We start from the raw sequence: 27,930 nt of genomic DNA on the forward strand, positions 1-27,930 counted from the left end.
ATCGTCTAAATCGCGACTATCAACTATATAAAGCTGGCCAATTAGCTTAATTTCTATGCAGTATCGAATTGCAATCTCAGCTGTAAACAAGTGACAAGTGCTTCCGAAAGGATTCTCCCCGAAGTCGAACTCATCCCGTCCAAAAATGTTCAAATTCGTAAGTACACCATAAAACATCATAAACGGAAAACAATATACAAGTAACTGTGATTAGAAAAATGTCAAATCTAGCTGTAATTCACAACAATTATTTGGATAGAAAATTGTTGGCTGAATAAAAACTGATGAGCCTCGTTAACAAAGATTCGTCAAATAAAAACAATGTAGACATTCAGATTCAACTAATACCTTCTAAAATGTTTAAATTTGAAAAAAAAAACACTCTTAAATGAAATAAAAACGGTTAAAATCATTCAAAAATATCTAAGATAGTATCTTAAAATTTTGAATGATAGATTCAGTACACACTTCAAGTATTCAAATTTGTATTCCTGTTTTGAACACCGTACTAAAAATTACATTTTAATAATTATAATTTGAAAATTGAATAAAATTTCAAATTTAATAATTACAAAAATTAATTACTGCTTAAACAAAGGTGATTGATTCGTCTGCCATTTCTTTAGTCTTTTTCAATAGATATATTCAGGCGTTTTTTTTGGGATGATTCCATAGGCCCATTTGTGTCCTTCTTCCACCTCATGTTCATTTTATACTTTGGATAATTTTATTTTTAATTAAATTTTCGGTTTTGTACGACTATGTGCTTAACATATATAGGTTAATTTTTAAACTTTAAACAGTCATTGATAGAGTGTAAAACACCGCTTATCATTTCGATGGGTGTTTGGTAACAGAATTTCGAATACGAAATTTCTCAAGATTCTGATGTTTGGTTTCGGACACTTGAGAATTTTGAAATCGTTTAAATCAATCACCTATATATTTATCAAAATTTAATCAGTGCACTCCGATTTGTGTTTTTGAATCCATTCCAATATGATTTAAAATTTTATAACTTTTATTAAATATGTCGATTTCAATTTTAAACACTTTTTTTTATAAAAAACATAGGTTTAAATTTTAGATATTATGACAAAAAAAAAAATTCAGAACGGATAAGAACTAACTTATCATCTGAAAAGTTAAAGCAAATGTTTAAAGAATATTTTTAAATGAAAATTTTATTTTTACCTATACAAAGGCAATAAACTCGAAGGAAAAGCTTTTTCAAATGCGTAAACTCAGCAATTTTTTCAATGTTCAAGAAATAATTTTAGACTAGGGCAGTGGTCGGCAACCTTTTGAGTCAGAAGAGCCAAAAACAATTTTTTTTTAAATTTCAGCGTTTCAAACAGTTGTACTAATGTTTTTTTAACAATCTAATTACCTTCCGTCCTAAATATATAGTATACTAAAATTATTTTTAATGAAATATAAGAAGGGCTTTTTTCCAACTGAAAATGTCTGATATTGTTTTTCTCTTCTTAATTGGTTTGATCTATGTTATATGTGCGTAGCAAAAAGGTGTTCAAAAATTCAAATTAAATCTCAAGCGGAAGTTTAGGTCTTGCATGGAGTCAAAATAAATGATATTAAAATATTATCATAAAAAAATATTTATGCTTCAGAAAAGGCAAGATTATTCAACATTTTTATTATTTAACTGAGACGTAACGTTTTGTTGATAAAGCATAATATTTGAATTTTAACTTAAGTATTTTAATATTCCAGAATAATAATGGGGCTGAAATCAAATGGATCTTATGTATTCAAAAATTTAATCTTCTTTAAAAAAAAACCTTTGCTAACATACATTTCTATGTCTTTTAGAATTTCAACTCTTTAAAATAAAGGGGTTTAAACACACATCCAGAATTCAACGCATCTGCAAACTTCAAATGTCAATGTTGGGACAGGAGCGATTCTTTAGTTCAGAAAATTTGATAGAATAAAGGATGACGTTCAATACTTTGCAGCAGGGCCGTAGGAAGAACCGGATCATGGAGGGGTGTTTGGTGACAAAATTTTTCCTTTTACATTTTTGCTTGAACAATGCATACATAAGGAATAGTTAAAAAAATGAAAATTTTATATAATTATTAAGGTTTCAGTTTTTTACATTCAAAGTGAGGAATTTATTCTAATTTTTGAAAACAAGTTTTAAAAGTTGCCGATTTGCCAAGAAGTTTAAAAAAAATAGGGATTTGAACATTCATTAAAAAAACTTTTTATATTTTCTTAAATTAGAAAACAATAAGCTAACTCTTTTTAAGCATGACCATTTGAGGCATTGGTAAAAAATTATTAAATATTTGAAATAAAAGTAAGAGATTAAGTTTGCGGTTCAAATCAGATTTATTTTCTTCTCGATAAAAATTCAAGATTTTAGTTTGAACCTTTTTTAAGAAGAATCTGCAATATAAATAATGTTAAACAAAAACCTGTAAAATAAGTTTTCAGTTGAATTTTAACTTAAAAATAAAATACAAGTTCTTTGGCCTCATAAAATTACCATTGATAATTTATTTCATGATTATAATTCTGTGAAATAAAAAAAAATCGTAAATAGTATTTTAAATTTGTGATTTCTTCTTGTTTGTGTTTCAAATTTGACGCTGATTTAATATAAAATTTTTAATTTAAATCCAATATAAAAATTTTGAAATTGCGATCGCCTGTAATTTAAATTCTTAATAAAATGCTTATATCAATATTAAAATTTTGATTTTAAACATTAACTTCGAGTTGAATCTGAGTTTTTAATTTTGATTCCGAATCTGAGTACAGCCTTTTAAACATGAGTTCGAAATCTAGATTCCGAATTTGAAAACGATTTTTGGAATTTAAGCTCTAAATAATAGTTCTTAATAACTGTGAGCCAAAAAGCGAAATTTTGATCAGAATTTTCAACCAGAAATCTCTTCTTTGAAATCTGAATGTTTGACTTTAAATGTGAATTCTTTCTTCAGTTATTTGTTCGAAATTGAATCTGGATGAAAATTGTGAATGATGACACTGTTTAAGATTTTTCAATTCTGGATCAACATTATGAAACTTTAGATACTTTAGATAATAAGGTAAAAATTTCAAATCTCAAAAATGGTTTGTAATTTTAAATACTTTCTCTCAATATTCCGAAATCATGAGTTTCGAATATAGAATGAATATAGTATGAAATTCAAAATCAAGATTCGAATCAGAATTTTTGCGCAATGATGATCCAAACTGAAGTTCAGTAACAATAAACCGAATACAGAATCCGAACTCTCATCACAGATATTGAGTTTTAATTTAAATTATTTTTCCGCTAGTAACCGCACCGTGCAAATCCAGGATATTTTTGCCAATATCAAAATTTCAAATCACATATTGAGCTTTCAAAAAACGATCATATAATTTTGTTGAAATTTACTCAAAAACTTAAGACGCAAAATACCTCAGTTTCGAAACTCAATTCAAATTTTTGTTTTATTTTGCAAATCAAGTGTAAAAATTCTGGCAAAATCTGAGTGATTTGCCGAGTTTAGTCTTATCCCATTTAAAAAGGATATTCGGGATCAAATTTCTATCAACAAGTTAAATTTTTTTTTTAAACTGAAGTAGAATGATTGACCTGGGATAAGATTTTTAGGTTTTGTCTTTATTTCTGAAAAGCTATTGTTACTCTTGTATAATTTTAGTCGATCATCAAAATTTTATTGGGAATTCGTAATTTTGAGTATAGAGAAGAACATTTTGCTTGGCATTTTTGGACCCTCATGGGGGGGGGGGGGGGTTTAACCCCCAAACCCCCCCCCCCCCGTTCCTACGGCCATGCTTTGCAGATTGTTCCTCCATGTTGATCCTTAGATTAATAAAAAAAAGTTATAGATAAATTTTTGATTCTGTGATTTTGTAAACTTAACTGAAAATTCAGCTGACAGACCCTAATCGGGATAGTTTCTTGAATTCAGGTTTAAAAAAAAATATAGGAAAAAGATTGAAAATGGTACAAATTTCAATATAATAAGTAACGAAATTTGTGAGTGATGTAGATTTGAGACATAATTTCAACAATTCCGTCAATGGAACTTTGTTAAAAATTTGTGTGCTTTTGACAGTTTTTATAAGACTTTGAGTATTTCCAAATATTTAAATTACAAAATCACGATGCTGTATATTTTTGTGCTTTAAATACTTGGGAATACTCAAAGCACTTTAATACTTGAAAAGTGGCTTCGGTTTCAAATTGGTCGATAAGGTTTATTGACAGCATATATTAAACCTGTTATTTAGCTCTCCAATCGAAATCATTCAAAAAATGCTTTCGTTATAGCAATTTTGTTTCGTTTCTTTTCAAACATTTATTAACAATTGGTCAAAGTCTTATAAAAAATGTTTAATTTTTTAAAACCAAGACCAAATTAGAGTTAGTTATTGGCAAGTCAAGTCTGTAGTTAAGTGCTGATTTGATTACTATTCATTTAGATCTTGAATTTGCATTCAAATCATGCAATTCCATATAAAATTGTAATTTGAAAGCGTTATCAAACCTGTAATTGCAGTTCTAAATTTTAAATTTTTATTTGAAGTAAAGAAATAGTAATCTTGAATTTAAATTTTATTTAAATTTTTTTAAACACATTTGTCTAAGCTTTTAAAATGATTGAGATGTTCTTGCAGAATTTTGTCAATTTACAATACATATTTTTAAACAGTTCAACAGATTTTTACGATTGTTTTAAATTGATAAACTATGCATGAATCGCGGTGTTATAAAAAAAAGGGTTTTTTTTCCCAAAAATCACCTTTTTCAAAAGATAGGGAAGATAAGGGCATAACGAGCACCCAGGGCATAATAAACACTCCTTTTTTCTACAATAATAAGTATTTTCTTAAACTACCTACTAGTATTAATTTTTCACAAAAAAATAAATATCCTTTTTATCTTTACAGAAATATTAAATAATAACCAGCTAGGTTCTCAAGTGACGAAAATATTATAATTTTTGAGCACCACCAAATAAGCTTTTATGACTTTGAAATCATCTTGATCTGAAATGTACGCACTGCAACATGATCTACACATTGTTTCTCAATATTCACAATCATAAAATTTTTGATTTTTTAATTTAATCAATTTTATAACGCGTTTTTACTTAAATTTGTTGACTTGAGCGAACAGAGCACTTTTAATCAGGGCAAAATGAGCGTTTTCTACCGTATAATCTAGCAGCGAACTCAACTCGATGAAGTCAACTGAATAATAGAGCTACAGCTTGTCTTGTTTCTCTCGAACAGGAATCGAACTCGAGTCTAATGATTACCTCTCCGACACCTTACCAATAGGCCAAATCGACAGATGAAACAAGTCAAGCTGTAGCTCTATTATTCAGTTGACTTCATCGAGTCGAATTCGCTGCTAGATGCCCCGGCAGAAAACGCTCATCTTGCCTTGATTAATGGTGCCTATACTGCTCCAGGGGGATTCTCATTATGCCCCTACAAAGACTGGATTTCAGCTTTCGCCAAAATTTTTAAAATGCATATTTAAACGTTTTTATCTTTTTTCTAAGTTTCATCCTATTGAGCAATAGACTATTTGAGTGTCTGAACACGAAACAATGATGTAATTCACATATTATAGCTGTTCTCTATGGTTTTTTTTTTTTTTTTTTTTTTTTTTTTTTTTTTTTTTTTTGTAGCGGCCCATCACACTCCCCCACACCAAAAAGCTCATTAGAGCCCCCTGGTAATGGACGCTACTGTTCTCAGCATGTCTGGCAGCAACAAAAAATAATAAAAAACGCGGGCAAAATTTTACTCATGCTGAGAACTGAAATGTTTAAATTTAGTGCGAGGAAATGTAATGATAATACTAAATTAAATACTACATGGATCTCAATGGAAAACAGATTTCCTTTAAAGAGATCCACTATTTGATATTAATACTACTAAGCAAACATTTAATCAAATAAGACATTATAATTTAAATAATTAATAAAAAAAAAGAACACACAAAGAAACTAAATTGCTACAAAAATTCACAAAAAATTAATTATAAAAGAAGAAAACTGGTCACTGATCGAACGGTTTTTAACGACTCAATTTTTCTTTTAATAGCTGTATTACTTTGATTTTGAACGTGGAACGGTTGTTGATGGTTTTTATTTCATTAGGCAAGGCATTGTACTTAGTTGGACCAATAAATGATATTCTTTTTTGACCTAAGGATGTCACGGATCGGCTTCGTTGTAAAAAATCTGACTGGCGAGTGTTATGAGTACGCAATCCCGTTGTAAAATGGATGTTTTGATTATTGAAACTTGTGTGTAAATTGTCGTAGACATATATTACAGTTTGTAAATCGCAAAGATCTTTTAATGGAAGAATGTTATGGGCTCTTAAGGTGTAGAGCTGTTGGGTAGGAAAGAGCAACGGAAGTCTATAAATATTTTTTAAGCATCTATTCTGGAGAGTTTGAAGTTTTTGTAAATTTGACAAGGAAGCTCTTCCCCATATCATAATAAGATAGTTAATATGAGAGTGAATAAACGCAAAGTAAAATTTCAATAAAACATGTTGAGGCACAAAATTTCTCAATTTCCATAGGATACCACAAAGAGGAGAAACTTTTTTCTCTAGATATTCTGTGTGACGACTCCAACAAAGAGTTTCATCTAGGTAGATTCCTAAATATTTAAAGCATTTTACCCTCTCAATAACATTTCCATTTATCGTTGGGTCAATATTCGGAGGTAATCTCTTATGTGAAGAATGAAATAACATGTATTTGGTTTTCGTATAGTTGAGTGAGAGCAAGTTGGTATTAAAATATTTAGATAACAATTTCAAGTCATTTTCAATTTGTTGAATGATAATATCAGTAGATGCTGCTGAGTAGAAGATTGCTGTATCATCAGCGAATAAGCGTGCTGTGCCTTTTAATGGTAAGTTACAGAGATCATTAACATACAACAAAAAAAGTAACGGACCTATATTGCTACCTTGTGGTACACCAATATCAATATTTCTTACCACGCTTTTGGTATTTTCAATCACTACAAATTGCTTCCGCCCCTCTAAGTAACTGCGAAGGATATTATTAGCTGTTCCTCTTATTCCATATTTGTCAAGTTTGGATAGTAATATTTCGTGATTCAATGTATCGAAAGCTTTTTTAAGGTCCAAAAACAATGCTCCCACAATATTTTTGGAATCAATTTTAGATATAATGGAGTCGACTAGTTCTGAGATGGCAATTAGTGTGCTCGAGCCGGATCTGAAACCATATTGCAGCTTATAAAGTATGTCATGCTGGTTCAGGAAATTTACAATTCTGGTTACAAGAAGTTTTTCAAACACTTTACTAAAAACACTTAAGGTAGATATTGGACGGTAGTTGTTTATATCATGGGAATCGCCAGCCTTAAAAACAGGAATAACTTTTGCGATTTTGAGGCATTCAGGATAAATTCCAGTCTCTAAAATGTAATTAAAATATTCCTTAAGTATGATAGAGAATTTGTCATGGTAATTTTTCAAAACACTTACTGGGAAATTATCAGGTCCACAGCCCTTCTTATTTTTAAGTGATGTGCTGTGCTCATGAGTGATGTGCTTGCTCATAAAATGGTTCATTTCAAGTTTTGTTTTAATAACATCTGGTTTAGAAGTATCTGTTTGTTTTACAAGGATAGCACCGCCTCTACCAGGCCAGACATATTTTACTCCTAGTAAGTCCTGATATTCACGTAACTCGTTCAGAATTTCCATTGATAAAGGTGTAAGCTCGTCCCTAATTGTGATATTGAATGGTTTTCCGTTTAACACAAATGTCGGGTCAACTAAAGAGGAAGCGAGTTTCCCAAAGCTTCGTTTTTTATTGAATATCTCTTCTTTAACAAAAGTGTCTTTAAGAAATACTTTAATTGGTGGTAGCTTTTCGTTGGGTTTATTCGAAGAAAGTAGTCTTACTGCATTTTCTATGTATTCAAGTTTTAAATCGTAACTAAAAGTCCCACATATTTTACGAACAAGTTCTAGAGTATTCTCGCCATTTTGAAACGGCACTCCAAAAATCATTAAATTTTTAGAAATAGCCTCTCTATTGAATCTATCAAGGTTCGTTTCTAGCTTTTGTACTTGATTTGAAAGTTTGGAATGTTTGGATTTGAGACCAGATACTTCTTCTTCAAGAGCATCATTCCGGGATTTTAAATCTTTGAAATCCGTCTGAATTTCTTCAAATTTCGAAGATAAAAATTCCTGTGACGCCTCTATCGCAGAAGTAACTGATCTCATATCCGTTTTTACCGAAGTCAACTCTTTAGAAACAACGTTATGGTTAAATAAGCGTTTTCTTTAAGGTGGCTATTATGCCCTCATCTCCCCTATATAGGATAGTTTTTGAACAACCATCATTAGATAGTAAAAAACCGATTATCATTTCGATGGGTGATTTTATAACAACATTTCGAATACGAAATGTCTCAAGATTCTTAGGAATTTCAAAATCTGTTGAATCAATCACCAATATAATCATCAAAATTTTAACACTGAACTCCAAGTTTTTATTTTTGTCTAGGCCAGATACATTTCGTTCTACGACACACTATGACATTCACTATCATTGAAAATAAATTTTTTATCTCAATTTCAATTTGCAGTTTTCAAAACTTTCTATATGAAACTCAAATCTTGACAAACAAAAGTGCATCTAAACAAGTTCATTCATTTCAAGATAATGTAAAGGTTCATAAAAAAAATAAAAAAAAACTCCACGTCCAAAAGGGTTTTGATAAATTGCACGATGTCAAAAAAATAACATTTTTTTGAATTGAAATGAATTTAAAATATTTAAATTTATTTTGGTGCTCTGAATTTTTTGAAAATAGGTTAAAAGTTGTCTTAAATATTTTTGCATTTTTCTGACCAACTTTTAAACATTGAAGCAGATTTCAAAATAACGTTCTTATCAATTTTCCCCAAGATTATCGCTTCTCAGCCTAAAGGCTAAGATCAAAGTGTAGTATCTGTTCTTATCAGCTTAACTTTACCCAAGATCGATTAGACCGATAAATTGAATAAACATCATATTTAAATAAGTTTACCAAATGTAATTGTTTAGTTTTTATTTTTCAAATAAATTTACCGAAATTTATAGTCAAACTAAACTTTGTTGAAATATCTTTTATAAGTTTGTCTTTATTTTCCACTGTTGAATTTAGAGTTCTGATCACATTTTTTTTGTTGGAAGAACATATTTATATTCAAAAATTTTAATCTGGAAAACTTCGTTTCTTGCTTTTGTTTTTTCCAGGGCTCAATATTTCAAATTACGGTGACAAAATATTCGGAGCTTGAAATTTTGAACTATAGTTGCGTATTTTGTCAAAAACATTTTAAATCATGATTAATTTCTAACCGGATTTGATTGTTTTTGCATTTGGATTTAAATTCTTTTTAAATCTCTTGTTATATTTGATGTATATTTCTATGCACTGTTTTTTTTGTTCGAAGCTTTAAATTCTGGTTTTATTCAAAATCTTAATTCGCATTAATTTTCTGGTGTTTCAAAAGTATAGACATAAAATTTCTAGTTCAGAATAAGAGTCATCACTTTAAATAATTTATTAATAACTTACCGGAAAAAAACATTGTTTTGAAACTTTGATTTTAAAAAAAATGAAAAGGAAACAAAATTCAGAATAGTCGTCAATTTTTTTTCTAATTAATATTCAAATTCAGATATTTGGAAAAATAAAAATTTAGAACTCATAACACAATGTAAAAATAACATTTCCTTAAAGATTTTCAAAAATCTAAATTTGAAAGCAAATAAGTTTGTTAAAATTGCCAGCCTTCAGCCTCATGATATAACTATTACTTTTTAAAAAGCTTATTTAGCCATAATAAGCATAAACTCAGGCTTCCATTCCTGATAGTAAGAATTTAAGATTTTTTATGATAACTTTATGAATTTTATTATTATTCTTTAAAATTCTATCAGTAATAATATTAAAAACATATTCTAGTTGAATGTATAGGAACTAATTTCTCTAAAAAATTGCTAACAGGTTTCAAATTTTTTGCCATTTGATCAAAATATAATTGTATTTCTGAATTTCCAGCTGTAAATCTTTTTCTTCAAACACAACAAGAAGGATCATAGCGGTGTTAGTGCCCAAATGATAGTTTCAGAAAACGTGCATCAATGTTGTCAAGGTGCTCGATTTTTATATATTTTCCGGATTCGGTAAATAATAATTCAATCGAAAAGGTGTTCTAAATTATAAAAAAAATCCCAGTTTTTCACCAGATATGTGTGGATTAAGATATGAAGAATCGAATGGTACACTAGACTGGGTTGATTTGAGGTTATTTCTCAAACCCTGGGGTCTAAAAAGCTTCGTTTCGGTTCAAGACTCGTCCATGATTTATTGCAGAATTTTTGAGTAATGTTTTCATGAAAAAAAAAATTGAACTTTTATGTTTGTATGTAGATAATCCTAAATTTTATTAACATTTTATTTGCTGATGGATATTGTATTAATGTTGAGTTTGAAATTAACTGTTGTAAATATTGATTTTTAGTTTTAACATTGAATTATATTTTTGATCAATGTAGTCAAAGTCTGTGGAATCTTGTGGATTAGGATATTCAAAGTTAGAAAGGGCTTATGTTGTAAAGGTGATATAGAATTAAAGAACAGTTTAAAATTTAAAGTATAATTGTTTGTAATCGTTATCTTTTTTAAAAGCAATTCAACTTTGTTTTGTTTTATTAGTGTACTTTACCATCCTTGTGGAATTGGTTTAGAGTTATAAAACATTATTTGATATTTGTTTGAAATAACGGATCATTTTTCAACCTCTATTCCAGATCGTTCTTTTCGCTGTGATCGCGGTGGCCTTCAGCGCCCCGGCTGACTCCAAGCCAGCTCAGGGAGGAGCTATGGTAATAAAGCATTGATTCTAAGACACACACACACACAATTTAAATTCCTAAATCGAAATTGATCTCTCTATCAACCCGGCAGGGACTGGACCAGTCGGAAACGTCGTGGGGTGGAGCGTGGGGCAATCCGGCTGCCCATCAGAACAACCCCTGGGGAGCGAACCGTTGGAACCAGTGGAACAACCCCCAGAGCGACCCACGTTGGGGCAACCGTTGGGGAGCGGGCGGCTACGGTGACCAGTGGGGAAGCCGATGGGGAGCTGGATCCGGAGCCGGTTGGGGCCAGTGGAACCGCCACGGTGCCGCTCCAGGCGGAGCAGGTTGGGCCGGAGCCGGTGGCCACCGTGGATGGAACCAGTGGTAATAATTTGACTTGACGCGATAACTCTTCAGGATGCCCCATGTTCGAAATGAAGCCAGCCCATGTGTACAGTTTGATTTAAATATATGTAGTGTGTATCATTGAAAAACGTATGGTGAATTTTTGATTTTTTAAGAAAGAAAATGTTCCCATTCAACTTTAATATTTTTGAAGCAGGAAAAGATATATTAATATTAACATGTTAAAAAAGAAAATTTTCAAATTTGGAAATTCGGAAAATCCCCTTAGAAATCCATTAATCAATCTACAAGAAGCACATCTCGACAAATAACCGCATGTGGACGAAAATTTCAGATCAAGTAGGTCATGAACTATACTGTTTCCATTGAAGGCCCCAACTATGCGGTTGTGATTTTTGGTAATGTACGAAATAGGACTTTTTTCTTCACTTCTGGGTAGGCTTGAAATTTTTCATTCATTCATATGGACGGCGAATTCTATTTTGGATCACTATACCCAAGAAAATATGATCCGTCATGGGTCATGTCATGACAGAAATATTCCTATCACGTGAATGAAAATACCATTCATATTCACGCGAGGTAAATAAATGTCACGTATGAGAAGAGTGAGCGAAGAATGACATTTGGGAACCAAATGGAATCTTTAAAAAAAGGCATAGCAATCACTTATCTCTATTTTCATTTGTTTAATACTATTGCTAGTTAGCGTTTGTCATACTACAGCATATTGAAAATTTACTTGGAAACGAAGCAGCCAAAAATTGCACTGGTGATCTTTGTCATGACCAGTTTTAACCATCATGTCATGACTGGAATATAGGAGATCTCAATGATCAATGACATAATGGAAAAATCTTTATTTACCAAAATAATCATTTATAGCATGCTTTCATTTCGAAAAAATCCTAAACTAACGACATGTGAGGAAAAAAATGGGTCACTAGTCGTAATTTTTGGCTTATGACTATGACATAATCCCGTCCCTGACTTCTGGGCTTCTGATCGGTGGTCAATCGTTCCTCGAACCGCTTAATCACTCGCGACACCGTGGAATTCGCGATTCCCAACGTTTTAGCGATGGAACGATACGAGAGATCCTTGTTCTCGTGATGAATGCGCAAGATTTTATCACGCACGAGCTGTTCTTTCGACTCCATTTCCGCGAGTTTTGATCACAGGACTTTTAAACTTGCAGGATGTAAACAATGCACTATGAAGTGAATCCACCCAAATTTTCATTAAATTCTACCCAACGGTTAAAAAGTTAGAACAATTTCATAGTGTGTACATTCATCATGGACACCCTTTTATGATATTTAAAATTCAAAGTTTTAATCCAGTTACAGACAAAAAATGTTAATTTCAAATTTCAATTGCAATTGATTAGGACTCATAATTGAAGAACCGAATTTTTGGTTCATTTGTTTTGATAGCTGATTTTTAAAGATTTTGGCATTATGAATTCAAATTTTATCTATTACCACTAGTTTTTATGCTAGTGCTCATGTAAATTTACCAATTTTTGCATAATTCGGTCATTAATAGGTGATAAACTAATAAACCTACATAAAAAAACCAAACAACTTATTTTATATCTTTTTATTATCCTTTATATATAAATGACGGATACAATTCTTTAGGAAAAAAAATATATATAAAACAAATTACTTTTTCAAAATACACTGGTAAAGTTAGAACTGTTCGCTCCACACCTTCGTGTTTCTAAGAGCAGACTTCGGCCTTCAACATACTCAAAACAGCGAAGTCTATAGGGTTCAGGTCTGGCGAACTCGCCGGTCACTCGGAGCTCGAAATGAACCCTGGAAAATGTAGCGCAATCCAAAATTGGGTTTTCTTCGCTTTGTGAGCCGGCACCGAGTCATGTTGGAAAACAAAATCCCTGGAACCAAAATGTCGACGTGCTCACGGTTCGACGACATTCTGTAGAACTAGTTCCTTCAGGGACAAAAACCAGCGGAGTCCGGCCATCACGGGTGATTCAGGGCCAAACCATCACCGATGCTGGTTTCTGTCGCCGGGTGGCCGTCAGCAAGTCGGCATGGCTTCGTGATCAGTCTGGCAAGCGAACTCTGTCGTTCTGCTTATTCACGAATTATGGCACGGTGAAGAGTTTCTCGTCGATAAACACGATATTCTTCAACCTTCCTTCCGCGGCCCTCTTCAGCAGCGCCCTCGCTCTTTTTACCCGTTCTTGTTTCTGCTTAACCGTAAGGTCTTGAACCTTTTGGATCTTGTAGGGCTTGGTCTGAAGTTTAGCTTTCAGGATCTGACGGAGACTTCGATCCGATGTGTTGAGAACCTCTGACAATTTAGTGGCACTACGACAATGATTTCTCTTAAGCCGCTTCTTGACGATCTTCGCCATGGGCGGTGTCACCACAGTAGGTCGGCGTCCCCCACCATACCTTTTTTGGCACTTCCGGTCTCCATGTATCTTTTGACTTTAGGGTATACAAAATGTACTTCAAGAAATGAATAAAAAAAATCACATTATTCATATATTCTTTGTTGTAATTTTGTTACTATTCTTAACAAAAGAATTGAATTTCATTTCATTCGTTTCATATTTAAAAAAAATCTGGATGAGATGAAAATATGCAGAAAATAAATAAATATAAATAAAAAATAAAATAAAATAATTTGTATTCAGCCACACTGAAGATAAATAAAATAAAATAACTTTCTATGCCAACGATTGTTATTTTGGCAACATTAGGCAAAAAAAACAAAACAAAAAAAATCAGGCATTGATAGCGTTCTTTCAATAAAGTCAAACTACCACAACTTAAAAAGGATTTCGATGTTTTTATTTATGATACATTTTACTGTTGTAAGCTATTATCACACTTCTTTCAATGGTGTCCATGATTCTTCTGCTGCTGTCCATGGATGTTGCCTCCCTTGCCATGTCCGTGTCCTGCCGACTGGCCATGGTGAACGGCTGGCTGGGCATGGTGTGGCACAGGTTGAGCATGTCCTCCATGCTGTCCTCCTCCGATCTGTTGTTTTCCGTGGTGTTGTTGCTGCTGTTGTTGATGGTGGCCCTGAGCCTGGTGGTGTCCTTGTGGTTGTTGGTGGTGTTGTTGCTGTTTACCATGGCCCTGTGGCTGGTGTTGTTTCTTTCCGTGATCTGCGCTAGCTGCTACGATCACGCTGCAGACAAACAGGACAATCTGGAAGATGGGAATTTCGATAGTTTATTTTGCCATAAAATTTGGGGTAAAAGCAATTTAAAAGGTCAAGGACAATTTTTTTCAGCTAACGTTTGTTAATTCTACACGTTCCAATCATCATTCCCTAAATTTTGAAACATATTAGGGGTCGTTCAGATACCACGTGGACAGAAAAATGAGATTTTTGACCCCCTCCTCCCCCTCCGTGGACAAGCGTGGACATTTGCCAAACCCCTACCCCCCTCCCCGGATGTCCACGTGGACAGATTTGAAATAGTTTTTTTTAAATACAAATAATTTGACAGTTAGAAAGCACCATGGTGAACTTTTTGCCTTTTTTTTTATAGAAATGACTGATTTTGAAAAAAAAAAAACGAATAAGAAGTTCTTGATATGAATTGTGCTTAAAAACTTTAAATTTCTTAATTATTATATTTATCACTTGCCTTCAAGTAGCTACTAATTGTTTAAACTTAAACTGGTAAGCTTTGTCATTTGTAGATTTTGATTTAAACGTCTTAATATTTATTCACCTTTAGAAAATATTTTGAAAGTAAATATGTCCACGTGGACATGACCCAAACCCCTACCCCCCTCTCCGTGGACAAGCGTGGACATTTCCATACCCCCCTTCCCCCCTAAGCTGTCCACGTGGTATGTGAACGGCCCCTTAAAACTGTTTCTTAGCTATGTTTTTCTATAAAAATTGTTTAACAAAAAACTTAAAATGAAATGTACTAGTTCATATTCGTTGTTTATTATGAATGATTATAACTCTTAGACCTAACTGATAATAAAAATTTTAGATTGAAAGCACATGGATTTCTGACGTTTTCTAACGTTGTTTTTTTTCAAAAACAAATATACTCACAAGATGGACAATATTGCTGCATACATTTAGGGGCAAAAATTATAAACATTTTTCAATATTTTTGGCCTCAAAAACAAATAAAATTATACCTTCATGCAATTTGCTAGGTCCTCTCACTGTTGCTATGTTCTTTTTTTCTTCAAACTTAACCATTTGATAGGGTTTTTAGCCATTTGTTCTGTAAAGACTTTCTCATAGAAAATATTCCGTTTTTTTTAATATCAAAAAATAATCACAGAATGACCATTAATATATCACTAAAACTGTATCTATACAAAGGAAAACAGTTCAACTTTTATAAAAATCAACCCATTTGCTCCTAAATGCTTCCATTTGATTATGAGAGGTGTTTGTTTGTGAGTCTTTAAAAAAAGACAGATTTTTAAAAACTTTAAAATTATATTTTAAGAATATAAAAAATCTCTAACAATTTATAAAGGCTATTCGAAATTCAAATTATCGGCTTTCAAACGTAGAAAACAGTTTTCAAATATTTTAACGTCAGACTTAGTTAATGATGATTATCTGCAAAAATTTCATGTTGATCAAAGTTCCCCCAGTTTACTTTGCTCAATAATAACTGAATTTGATAGGAAAAGATAAACATAAAAAAACCTCATATTCATATGATTTTAGTTTCTCTCTTTCGAAAAAGTACCGGATTCGACAACTAAAATTGTGAGTAGTTCCTGAATTAAGCCAAAATTAAAAAAAAAATAGTTTAAAAGTGTGATTCCTTCTGATTCTCTTTCAGCCATTTGTTCATGAAATATCCAAAACCAAAATTTAAATCACTGTTCTCGTTTTCAATGTGTTTTTCGGGTTCTGTAAAGAAATCCCGAAATCTGTTTCAAATTATAATTTTGAATTTCTTAAGTGAATCTAAACACAACTACACAGGCTTAAAATAAATTAATTGGATTGTTTCATGGATCTGGAAAAGGATTGTTCGATCTTCAGGAAAAGATCGATCTCCAAGATCGATTCAGTAAAACGGTCGAAGGATCGATTCACCTAAAACAGAGCTGAAGGTTCGATCTCTGAAAGATCGATCTGTTTCTTTGTTAACAAGGTAGCACTTTTTATCAACATTTAAATTTGGATTTTCCCGGGTTTATCCGGGCCGGGCAATTTGATCTAAGAACCTGGCGGAATCCGGGCATGAAAGTTCAAAATTTTCAACCCAAAATCAGGGCAAAATGCCAGGAAATTCATGTAAATTCTTAGACATTATTGAATTAAAATAAAAAAAAGAATTTGCAACTTTTTTTTTTATCGAAACCCATCAGCAGATTTTGAACTTTTGGCATAAAGTTTTATTTTTGGGCGCAAAAATAAAACATTAAAATAATCTCAATTTGTTTTTAACGAGACTTAATTACCGGTTCCTTTTATATGATATCCGAAAAACCGGGAAAAATCAATTTGAGTTTTTTGATTGGTTATGCAAATAGACTGATTAGATTCGGACAAAACTGGATTTTTTTTTCAATGAAATCCACACTGGACCAGCTAGGACCTTTTTCCAACTTAGTGGTATGCAATATCCGGGAAATTTTATCAAGATTAGTCTAGATATGCTAAACAGATGGCACGGTTTGACAGTAAATCGGTCATCAAAATTGGAACTAAATATCTCCGCTCAGCGAGAAAAGGAATCCATAAATAAACCGATCAAATCGATTTTTTCAATGCTAAAGAATCGATCCAAAAAATCAAAAATCTAAGTTGAAAAGATTGATCCAAGATCGACCAATCCTACTGGAATCTAGGGTTTATACAAAAAATCAAGGATTGAATAAAATTAAAACACTTGATTTAGCAACGTTTTGTCGAAGATATTAATTGAAGTTTTCAAATAGGGGGATTAGGGCAGAACGACCACCCGGGGCATAGTAAGAACTCCTCTTTTCTACAATAGTACGTATTTTCTCAAATAAATTTTCATGAGGATTAGTATCGCACTTCCTATAGTATTGATTTTTCAGCAAAAAAGAAAACTTCTTATCATCTTTACAGAAATATTAAAAAAAAAACCAACTCGGTCCTCAAGTGATGAAAATATTATGATTTTTTAGCCCCGGAAAATAAGATCTTATGATTGTCAAGTCATCTTGATCTCTATTGTCCGCACTTCAATATAATGTACACATTGTTCCTCAATTTTCACCATTATTAAATTTGGGATTTTTCGCTATAATCAATTTTAAAACGCGTTTTTACTTTAGCTTGCTGACTCGGGCCGAACAGAGCACCATTGATCGGGGCACGATGAGCATTTTCTGCTGTAGAATCTAGCAGCGAATTCAAATCAATGAAGTCATCTGAATTATAGAGCTACAGTTTGACTAGTTTACAACTGATAATTTAGCCTATTGGTTAGGTATCGAAGAGGTACCGTAAACTGGGGGAACTTTGATCACTTTTTTCATTCATTTTTGCATATTTTGGAAGGGGTTGGATTTTCGTAATACCTGAAAGCTTTAAAACCCTTACTGAGGTGAGGAGTATTAAACATGATCATTGATTGCAGTAAATTCAAAAGACATTTGTGGTTATAATTAAATATTTGTAACAAAACCAGATTTCGAGTTTCGGGGTAACTTTGATAACAATGGTTTTTACGTATCTCAACATCTTCAAATTTATTGTTGTGATGCCATTAAGCCTGGTATGGCCCAAAACATCGATAACAGCAATTTTTTGTTTGGACTCAATTGAATTTTTCAACGTTTTCTTTCAAAAACAAATATACTCGAAAGATAGACAGTGTTGTTGCATACATTTAGGGGCAAAAATTATAAACATTTCTCAATATTTTTTGGCCTGAAAAACAAATGAAATTTTACCTTTATGCAATTCCCTTAGCCCTCGTACTGTTCCTATGTTCTTTTTTTCTTCAAACTTAACCATTTGATAGGGTTTTTAGCCATTTTTTGCGATACAGGCTTTTTCATGGAAAATGACTGTATTTTTTCAATATCCAAAAATTATCATCAAATGACCATAAAAATAACACTGAAACTTAACCTAAACCAAGAAAAAAGTTGAACTTTCACATTAAACAATCCATTTGCTCCTAAACGCTTAAATTTGATCAGGAGAGTTGTTTGTTTGTGAGCCTTCAAAAAATCAGATATTTTAAGATTTTGAAATTATATTTTAAGTAATATAAAAAATCTCCTAATAGAAACCAAACTTTGCTTATTTGAAACTCTATTTACAGGCTTTCAAACGTAGTAAACAGTTTTCAGATATTTTAACTTTATACTTAGTTAATGATGATTATGTGCAAACATTTCATGTTGATCAAATTTACCCCGCTGATCAAAGTTCCCCCAGTTTACGGTAATCAGAAGATTTGAGTTCGATTCCTGGATGAGGTGATTTTTTTCATTTACCATTCATGATTGATTATTTTGATTGTTGTGTTATGCAGCTTCATTTCGCCAAACAAACCACCATGATGGATCTACGACTCAAGGTTTAGTTCAAAATGCATCGATGATGAATGGTAAATGAAAAAAATTCGCCTCGACCAGGAATCGGACTCAGGTCTTCCGATTATCTGTCCAACACCTTACCAATAAGCTGAACCGTCTGATGAAACTAGTTAAGCTGAAGCTCTAGAATTCAGTTGACTTCATCGAGTTGAATTCACTGCGAGATTCCACGGCAGAAAACGCTCATCGTGCCCCGATCAATGATGCTTATACTGCCCCAAGGGGGGTTTCTCATTATGTCCCTACAGTAAGCTCGCCAGATTGCCCGGTTTTATCCGGGTTCGCCCGGATATTTCTTACTAAATTTAAGAACAGTCCGGCCCGGCCCGGTTGCCTGGATTTCATTGAAAAATGTCCGGATTTTGCCCGGATTTATTCACTTTATTTGGCAAATTAAGGTTTTTTGGAAGCCTAAAATACGGCTCAAAATCAATCGATGAGTTTTGATGAAAAAAAATTATTTTAATTTTTTTTTCTTTATTATTGTTGAGGAATTCCTGAGTTTTGACAAAATTTGTCCGGATATCCCGGATTTATGGTCGTCAATTTGAAATCGAATGCCCGAATTTTACCAGGTTTTTCTATAAAAATTGCCCGGTTTATCCGGCCCGGATACGTGCTGAAAAAATTTTGGCAACCTTACCCTACAGTGACTGATTTTCATCTTTCGGCAAGAAATTTTTAAATGCATTTTTGAACGTTTTTATTTTCTTTTTCAAGTTTCTGCCAATTAGGAAATAGATTTTTTTATTGTCTGAACACGAAACAATTAGGTAACTCATAAATTATAGCTGTTTTGTATGGTTAAATAACTCCTCCTTAAGGTGGCCTTGATGCCCTTATCTCTCCTACATTTAAAAATTCAAATAAAAAAACTCGTTTGAAACAAATACTTAAATATATTTGGAAATAACTTTTAGTATTATGTTAAATTTTGCAGATATAAAGAATGAATACGGTCATTCTGTAACAGGTAGGCATTTCATGACAAATACAATTTGTGATCCTCAAGAGTTTGGAGTTTTTAAAAGATTTAATGTCAAAAATAAATCCAATACAGCTGGATTTTTCTGTTAACATTTATCATTTTCAAAGATTTTTATGCTTTGTGGTTGAAAAGGACTCATTATTAAAAAAACTGAAAATGTATGTTTACTCATCGACATAGAATAAATTTTGGCGATACATAAAAAACAAGAATTTTTCTTATTTCAAGAACCGCCTTAAATTATGCAATCCAATATTTTTCTTATAATTGATATCTGAAACCGAAATCTGGTCCTTGTTTCATTATTTTCTCCTGTTTCAGGTTCTTGAAATCAGCCATGAGTAAGAAACGTCTTAAAATAACGAACAAAAACGTTTTTGACGCAATTCCGATAAACTTTAACTCATGCATTTCGCATAATAGTAATGCGTAATTTGTTGAGGTATGTTTGTATCTTATCGAAAAGAGAAGCTTAATTCGTATTTCAGTCTTTGCAATCATCTACGTGTGAACTTAAAACATAAAGTTTTCAACGCCCAGACTTTAGTATGTCACCTTTAAGATAAAATTGCTTCAGATTAAAGATGACTCTTTTGAAAGTCTTTAACGCGAATCGATTTTTTTTCAAATTGTGAGCAGATTTAAGTCGATAAAAATAAAATTGTAAAGAAAGATTTCCGTTTAATAGTTTGACAAAAAAAAATTTTCCCAACACTGAGAAACTGTTATGTATAAAATGCCCTTAGAAATTATTGCAACTTTTTTCAATTGTTGAAGTTTTATTCTTTTTATCAAAACTTTATCACTCTTTTCTGTTGCGCTTCTCGAAAAAAACGTTCATAGTAATTTAAACACCAAAATTCTTCTCCAGAAAGCTTAAACATACATAATCCTGTTCTACTGGCAACCTTCTTAGAATTCCTTCATTGAATACACAGTCCACAAACCAGCACCCAGAACATCACCAACTCCCAAAATCACTACCGTCGTTTAAATCTCCCCGAAAACCAAGCCAGAAACCCGTTTTTTCACTGGAATTCTTCGAACGTACCATTAACTTGACCATGATGATGAGGATGTTTGTGTTGTTGTTGTTGTTTTTGCTCAAACTTCTCAAACGATTCCACAGGAAGTTTCTCGTCTTCACCGTTCTTGGGCGTAGGATTAACTGAACCGGGATTCCACCTTGGACCAACCTTTTATATGGGCCATCATAAAACGAACGACCACAGCTTTAGTCCATCAGATCAAGGAAACGACACAGAAGAACGAAGGAAAAAAGTAACGATTTTTCTGATGTTAGAGAGAATCATTGCCTTAATTAAAGATCTCGTGCGATGGAGGGAATGATATCAGCGGAAGAAGATACGATTAATAAAAACTTCGAGGTAATGGAACTGATAAACAAGTTTTTGTTTTGGTAAAAAAGCTAAGAACATTTGAAAAAAAAACATTCCACATTCCAGATTTAAATTTTGATTTTAAATGATGATTTCGAAAATCCTTTTTTCATATTTGAATTCATCGAATGGTTAATTGAAAGTGATGCCATAATTATGATTTTTTAAAGGATTTAGCCGATATTCGAATTTTTTATAGACTAACAATAAGTGCCTTTACCCCGTTTGACAAGCTACAACTGTATTCAGAATAATCCCTTCGGTTGAGGGTTTTTTTCGGCAACTTCACACTTAATGGGCAGGTTGTTTGTGTCGTTCTGCTTTACATTTGACTGCGAAAAAGCGATTCTCTCGTCGCCGCGCCGGGCCGTTCTGCTTCTAGGGCTTTGCCGGACAGGATGATGATGAGGTACTTTGAGATACATTGAGGTTGGTTGACTGTGTGCCCTAACTTTTGAGGTTTAGGCCGGAGGATGTTTGCGGAAAGGCTGCAAAAGCCACGAAGATCGAACAACATAGCTTTATGTAGCGAGCAAAGAATAATGCACGATGACTCGGCATTGGCATTGGTAGAAAACAAAATGTAGAAGGGATAGCCCTTTGCGGTCATTTTTTGGCCACATTCCTGGCGGATGTTTGTTTCGGGATCGGGGAAAACGGTTTAAAATGCCATCTCCTTATTTTTCAATAGAGTTTCATAAGCAGTTTCAGGGAGCGCTACTCAATAACGTATAGTTTCTTATCATCTTTCTTTTGTACAACTACACTTAGATCTCGTTTTAAACTTTAAAATGTTGAAAGAATAGTTTTGTGGTCTACATTCAGGCGTTTAATGTTCCCTGTCCCTAAAAAATCGACGTTGCTTTTATTTCGAGGATGAAAAATATTTTTAGATTATATTAACAGCAATTTTCATTTACTAATGATTGGTTTTTTTTATTTAAATCTTGACTTAATTGAATCTCAATTCAATCTTTTCTTTTTGGAGAGATGATAAGTTCCATGATAATGTTCCACGATTTTCTAAGCAACTTGTGACATAACACGAAAATAATGAATACATATCTTAATACTTCTTCCAGCATGTTAACTTATTTCAAATTTCATTTAATTAATTCAAAGAATTCATCGGTTCTAATAAAATCGAGTTAAATATAATTAATCATAAGAATTTCATCCACTTCATCGAAGAAATTTCCCGAACCTGTGTTTTTTCCTACGAGTCCCCTTTGAGCGGCTTGAAACCTCACTGAAGCTGACTAAATTTTGCAAGAACGGCGATCAAGTTTTGTGATAAAGGGAAACATCTCGTGTTGCTCAATTCGTGTTGTTTTGCAGAAAAGCTAAATTTTAGAAAATGCTAGGTTTAAACAGATGTATCAGTCAATAGGATTGAATTTTAGAAGTATGGATTTCTTCAATCAAAAAATTAGCCGTCAGAATTGGAAATTCATTTATTTGATCAATATTTTCATTTTAGCCAATGAATGCATTTCCGTACATATTTCACACATGTGCTCTACAGAAAATGTACCTAATGAAGGTAATGATTTAATCAATGGCAGAATAATGTCTTAAACACGGTTTGGTTTCATGCTCAAGGCAATGATCTTCAAGTTTCGCTGGAGCGCTGTCAGTTTAAGGACAAATTATAAACAGCGAGAATCTTCGCAACGTGCTCGCATGACTCAATGCATAATGCGTATTGCATAAATTTTAGTACAGCTTTTCTCAACTTGATTAGTGCATCTAACAACTAAGATACAGAAGACAAAACTTTCAATCTTTTTTTTTGTAATACCTGGTTTGTGAAATTCAGGCAACTGATGCTTATTTGATGATTCCTTTCGGAGCACAACTCGGGATTCGACCAGACCGAACTGAACGCCAATTTGATAAAAAATGAGTTATCTATTGCAGCGGATGCGAAACATAATAAACTGCCTGTCCAATGAAAATCAGAACATTTTTCCTATTTTTTCTGATTTTATTAGAAAATTTCAATGTTGCAGACAGTGGAAATGGCATAAATGCGTTGCGCCAAAGTGAACTGAGAGACACCTTAGAGGTAAAGACAAAAAGTCTGTTTCGGTCATGAAAACTGATTTTGTGCGAAATAATCTTTTGTGTGTTGGTTTTTTCAATTCAAAACACATCTTCGGCTCGTCACGAACTAATATCTGATAAATTAAATGATTAAAAACGTTCCCGTGGCTAAAAACTTTGTATTTCGGATTGTAAGCATTTGTTAAAATTTTGCTCCGCCAGACTGAACCGAATCCCTTGAATTTTGTTTTCCAATTTACTCAAAGCGATGTTAGAACTTTTAACATTAAACGATAAAAAATGCATTATTTTATTGCTAACTGTCGTTCAGAACGCAACCGGTAAGTAACAATCAAAAATATTCCGAATTTCAAAAGAGCGAAATTTGTATGGCTCGGTTCACTCTGGTTCAACGAAAAAAAAAACATTTTCCAAGCATCAGCCATAGTCGTTGCGTGCTGCTCGTAAAGCCCCTATTAGTAGGCTCCTACGTTTATAACAAATTGCCGAGTCAAATGATAGCGCATGGCAATTTTTCAAACATTTTGGTTCGACCAGAGTGAACTGGGTGAAAACATATTGCTATTAAACTTCAGTTTTCGGCTTATTGTGTGATCAGGAATAGACCAGTATAGTCTCGACGGCTTTATAAGAATCTAAATGTGATGGTAAAATGATTAAATGTGATATCTAGTAAAGTAGTATCAATTGGTAGGGCTGTGAACTTTGAACTTGATTTTCTCGAAATCAAGTTTATGGCGTTCAGTTCGGTCTGGTCGAATCCTGACCAGATAGAGCTTAAATTTTTACTATCAAAACGATGTCAAAAGGGGGGCAGATTAAAAATAGAGCTGAACTTGAATATAAAAGAAAAAAGTTACACTTTTTAACATTTTTATTACATTTTTTTCATTAAGAAACAATTATACAAGTCTGTGTTTCATCAGACTGAGTCGATTTTGGGCCTTTTTTTTAATTCTCTTGGGGTTTAAAAGTCTCGTTTTGTTCACAACTCATTCCTATTTTTTCTTAAAACTCGAAAATGAAGTTTGGTTAATTTATATTTTTAGTTTAGGAAAATCAATCAAGATGGGATTTAATAGAGATTTTCACAATTACACGAAAAATAAGATTGAGAGCTAATAGATATGTTGCACCAGATATAGTGTCTTTTTCACCTCTAATTTCCTTATATTTTTTAAACAATCCAGAAAAACGTTGATTTGGACAAGAAAATTTTGAACAAAAATAGACCTAAAATGGCGTGGCTGTTTTAGCTACCACACGCTTTAGAAAATTGAGTTATGGCTGATTTTACCCTCAATTCTCCTTTATTTTTTAATTATTTAATTATTTATGTTTATTTCAGACAGTCTTCCGAAAATCAATCAAAACAAACACTCAGGATGCGTTTCCTGTTGGAAACATTCAGATTGTATAATGGGAAAGCGCCTCTCGCAACTGCTTCGCCTGGCTGGTATGCAATCTCGATCAGCGCTCCTATCAGCTATGCAAACCGAGTCGCATCATTCAGAATCATCGGTTTAGCAAACATCGCATATCGGAGATGAGTGAGATACAAACTGATCCATTCTGAATGTAGCTCACTCAGTATCTGCCTGAATTATATGAAATTCAAAATTATTTTTTGCAGGACGAGAAAAATCAAACAGTTGTGCGGGACACCATAAATTCTCAGTAGTTTTAACGTGACGGACGACAGTTTAATAAGAGAACTTATAAAATTTGAAAAACATGGCGAAAGTGAACATCTTTCCCCCACAAACACAACTTCAATTTGATTTTGATCATACTGATGTTAAAAAACGTTAAAACAACAAATAAATTTATTAATTTGCTATATATCAAATCAAACAAAATACGCTAATGATCGGCTTCATGTATCACTCACTCACTGCCTGATCCATTCACTCCTGATCGAAGACCAACAAGATTCGCCATATGCATTGCGCATTGGTGAGATTCCAATTTGATGATGGTGCTGCACTGTTTTGACAGCAAGCATCGTACGAGGTGATCTGTATTTTAGCGATGAATTGAACGATCGATGATCGGGTAGGTCCAGTAGCAATCAATAACGAAACCCGACCGTTGTACGTTCAGTTGCGAAGTGCAATCAGAAACATTCATTGAAAATGAGTGATATTCGGAACTCGGAACACTGATTTCAGAATTGCGGATAGAAAAAAAGAACAACTTTTCAGGTGGACTTCCGAAACTATAAAAAGATTTTATTTCGTAATCAATTTCCATTTAAACTTTTCCCGCTAATTTGAACAACAGAAACAAAAACAATGGAACCAAATAACTTGGTATCATGACAGTGGTGGTGAAATGGTTCAGCTGGAGAGTCTAATTTCAGGCGTATAAGTATAATGTCAGGGTGACCAACAGTGATGAGATCAATCAATTTATCTTTTATTATTTTACAAATGTAGTAATGACTGGATTGCCCTCAATTCCCCTACAATTTTCAAATAGTTTAGAAAAAGCATGACTTATCTAACGTGTTTTTTCCTAGAAATCGAATGAAGGTTGTTTGAGACATCGCAAAAACTAAATACCACATCTTGAAGTATAATTCAAGTACTACAAACTTAGCCAAAAACTACTTGTCTCCACGCGCCCGTTTTTGAGTACGGTCGGCATAAATATGTTGAATTCTTAGATTTTAACGAGAAAATAGAGATTGATTGTTAATAATTCTGTCATATCTTCTCAAGGAATGAAATATCTGTTTTGATGTCTTCAAATGAAAGTTGCAAAAACAAACGAGCTATTGAATGGTATTTTTTAGAGAATTTTTGATGATACCGTTTGTACCTTTAAACAATTTTTAAAGCGTTTTTACGGTTTTAACTGAAAATGCTTTTTGTTAATTTTTTTTCAAATATTAAATTTGAAAAGGTGATAAAATTTCAATGCGTTTTGATGTGCTATTTGATGATTTCAGTTGAAAACTGATAAAGTTATGTGCATTTTAAGCATGTTTTTATTCCAACGATGACAATAAAACTCTATTTTCTCGTTAAAATCTAAGAATTCAACAAATTTATGCCGACCGTACTCAAAAACGGGCGCGTGGAGACAAGTAGTTTTTGGCTAAGTTTGTAGTACTTGAATTATACTTCAAGATGTGGTATTTAGTTTTTGGATCCACTTGCCCCATTTTACCCTAGAAATTCGTGGAATTAAGCAAAAATAAAACTTGAAATTGCGATAACTTCGGAAGACAAGGTCGTAGAGACTTAAGATCTAGTGCAAAATGTGTGTATTGAGTATCGCAAAAAATGTTGTGAACATCATATTTATGTAAGTTCAAAATTTATAATAGTTAAGTACAAAAAACAAATTTTAAGTATGTTTAAAACTAAAAGCTTTATAACTCTGCACTGAATACAGATAAAGCTTTTGTTATTTCAACAAAGTTTCATATTTTGATGATATCTACAACTTTGTAGAACAAATTTGGTCTCTATCTCTTCAAACAAAAAAGTTAGTGTTTTTATTTTTATCGTAGTAGGCTGTGACTAATTTTTGATACTTTCACGTTATGGGAAACAATCTTACTAGTAAATGTTCTGAAGACATCTAATAGCTAAAATGAAAGACAAAGTCACAAGGAAAAAAGTTCCATTTCAGGCCCTTTTGGACCACTGTGCATCGCACGCATTACATATTGCAGAAAAGCATGTTCGTACTTGAAAATTTTAAAACCAAATGAGATTTATGTTTTGTAATATTTTTTGAGGATTCGATTGAAGGCTGCTTGAGCCACCACACGCATTTGAAAATGGAGCTATGGCTGTTTTACCCACTATTCCCCAACATTTTTCAATAAATTCAGAAAAAAATCATGTTCTGATTTGAAAGATCTGAACCAAATGAGACTCATCTTTTGTTCTTAATTCAAGGAATCGAACGCAGGCAATTCCAGCCACTTCACGCATCGCAAACTGGAGTATACTTTCAAAGATTTGTGTACAGACCAGTCCGGAGCTCCGAAGCCCGGAAGACGAACTGATGGCCCAACGAATCACTAACAGCTGCGGGAACCGCACGCATTACTCGGCTGGCTCACTTGCACGCTGTCTGACTGACTGACTCGCGTGCACGCTCGTGTCGAATGACGAAGTGTCGGTTCTATCCATTCACACAATTTGGTTCATGTAATGCGGAAGATATTGAATTTCTTCGCGGTTTATACACTTTTTTCCCCATTGTACAACGGTTCAAAACCATGTACATATTGATAAAACTTCAGGTTATCTGTGGATACTCCAGAAACGGCTTGCATACGAAAGGTCGTCAGGTCCATCTCAGTTTTGTTGTTGGTGGATGTGTATTGTTAACAAATTAAGGACTTCGGAGAAATCTCTGGTAGGAAACACCAAAATTTGGCAACTTTCATCCCAGGGACTTCTGGACCAAATCATACAAATTTAGTATTTTGGAGTTACTGAAATTGTTGAGTTTAATTTGGTTGAATTATGTCCAATTATTAAATTCATTGTAGTTGAGATATGCGTTTTAGAGTACCTGGCACACTAGCGGTAAGTTTAAAATGAGTTCAGATACCACGTGAGAATAAACAGATTTGAAGTGAGAACGCAAAGTAAA

At 32.9% G+C, this 27,930-nt stretch overlaps 2 protein-coding genes and 1 pseudogene across 3 annotated transcripts; 2 read left to right on the forward strand and 1 right to left on the reverse strand.

Annotated features, from left to right (window-relative positions):
* LOC129756445 (uncharacterized) lies at window positions 1-11,416 on the forward strand. 2 transcript variants are annotated; one of them, XM_055753322.1, is made up of 3 exons: window positions 1-157; window positions 10,868-10,942; window positions 11,037-11,416. In XM_055753322.1, the coding sequence occupies exons 1-3, from the start codon at window positions 146-148 to the stop codon at window positions 11,304-11,306; spliced, it is 357 nt and encodes a 118-aa protein (XP_055609297.1). In that variant the 5' UTR covers window positions 1-145; the 3' UTR covers window positions 11,307-11,416. The 2 variants fall into 2 exon arrangements, with proteins under 2 accessions (XP_055609297.1, XP_055609296.1); XM_055753321.1 differs by having other exon boundaries at window positions 2-157; window positions 11,025-11,416.
* On the forward strand, window positions 8,978-9,100 carry LOC129758861 (U2 spliceosomal RNA; annotated as a pseudogene).
* A 2,677-nt stretch (window positions 11,417-14,093) lies between the features above and the next one.
* Window positions 14,094-21,527, reverse strand: LOC129755824 (uncharacterized). Its single transcript, XM_055752501.1, has 3 exons — window positions 21,464-21,527; window positions 20,895-21,075; window positions 14,094-14,481 (listed from the first exon to the last, which is right to left on the reverse strand). Exons 2-3 carry the CDS (start codon window positions 20,907-20,909, stop codon window positions 14,161-14,163), a joined length of 336 nt encoding a protein of 111 aa, XP_055608476.1. The 5' UTR covers window positions 20,910-21,075; window positions 21,464-21,527; the 3' UTR covers window positions 14,094-14,160.
* Between the last annotated feature and the right edge of the window lie 6,403 nt (window positions 21,528-27,930).

Source organism: Uranotaenia lowii, chromosome 3 (assembly GCF_029784155.1).
Source record: "Uranotaenia lowii strain MFRU-FL chromosome 3, ASM2978415v1, whole genome shotgun sequence".
In the NCBI taxonomy this organism is placed as follows: Eukaryota; Metazoa; Arthropoda; class Insecta; order Diptera; family Culicidae; genus Uranotaenia; species Uranotaenia lowii.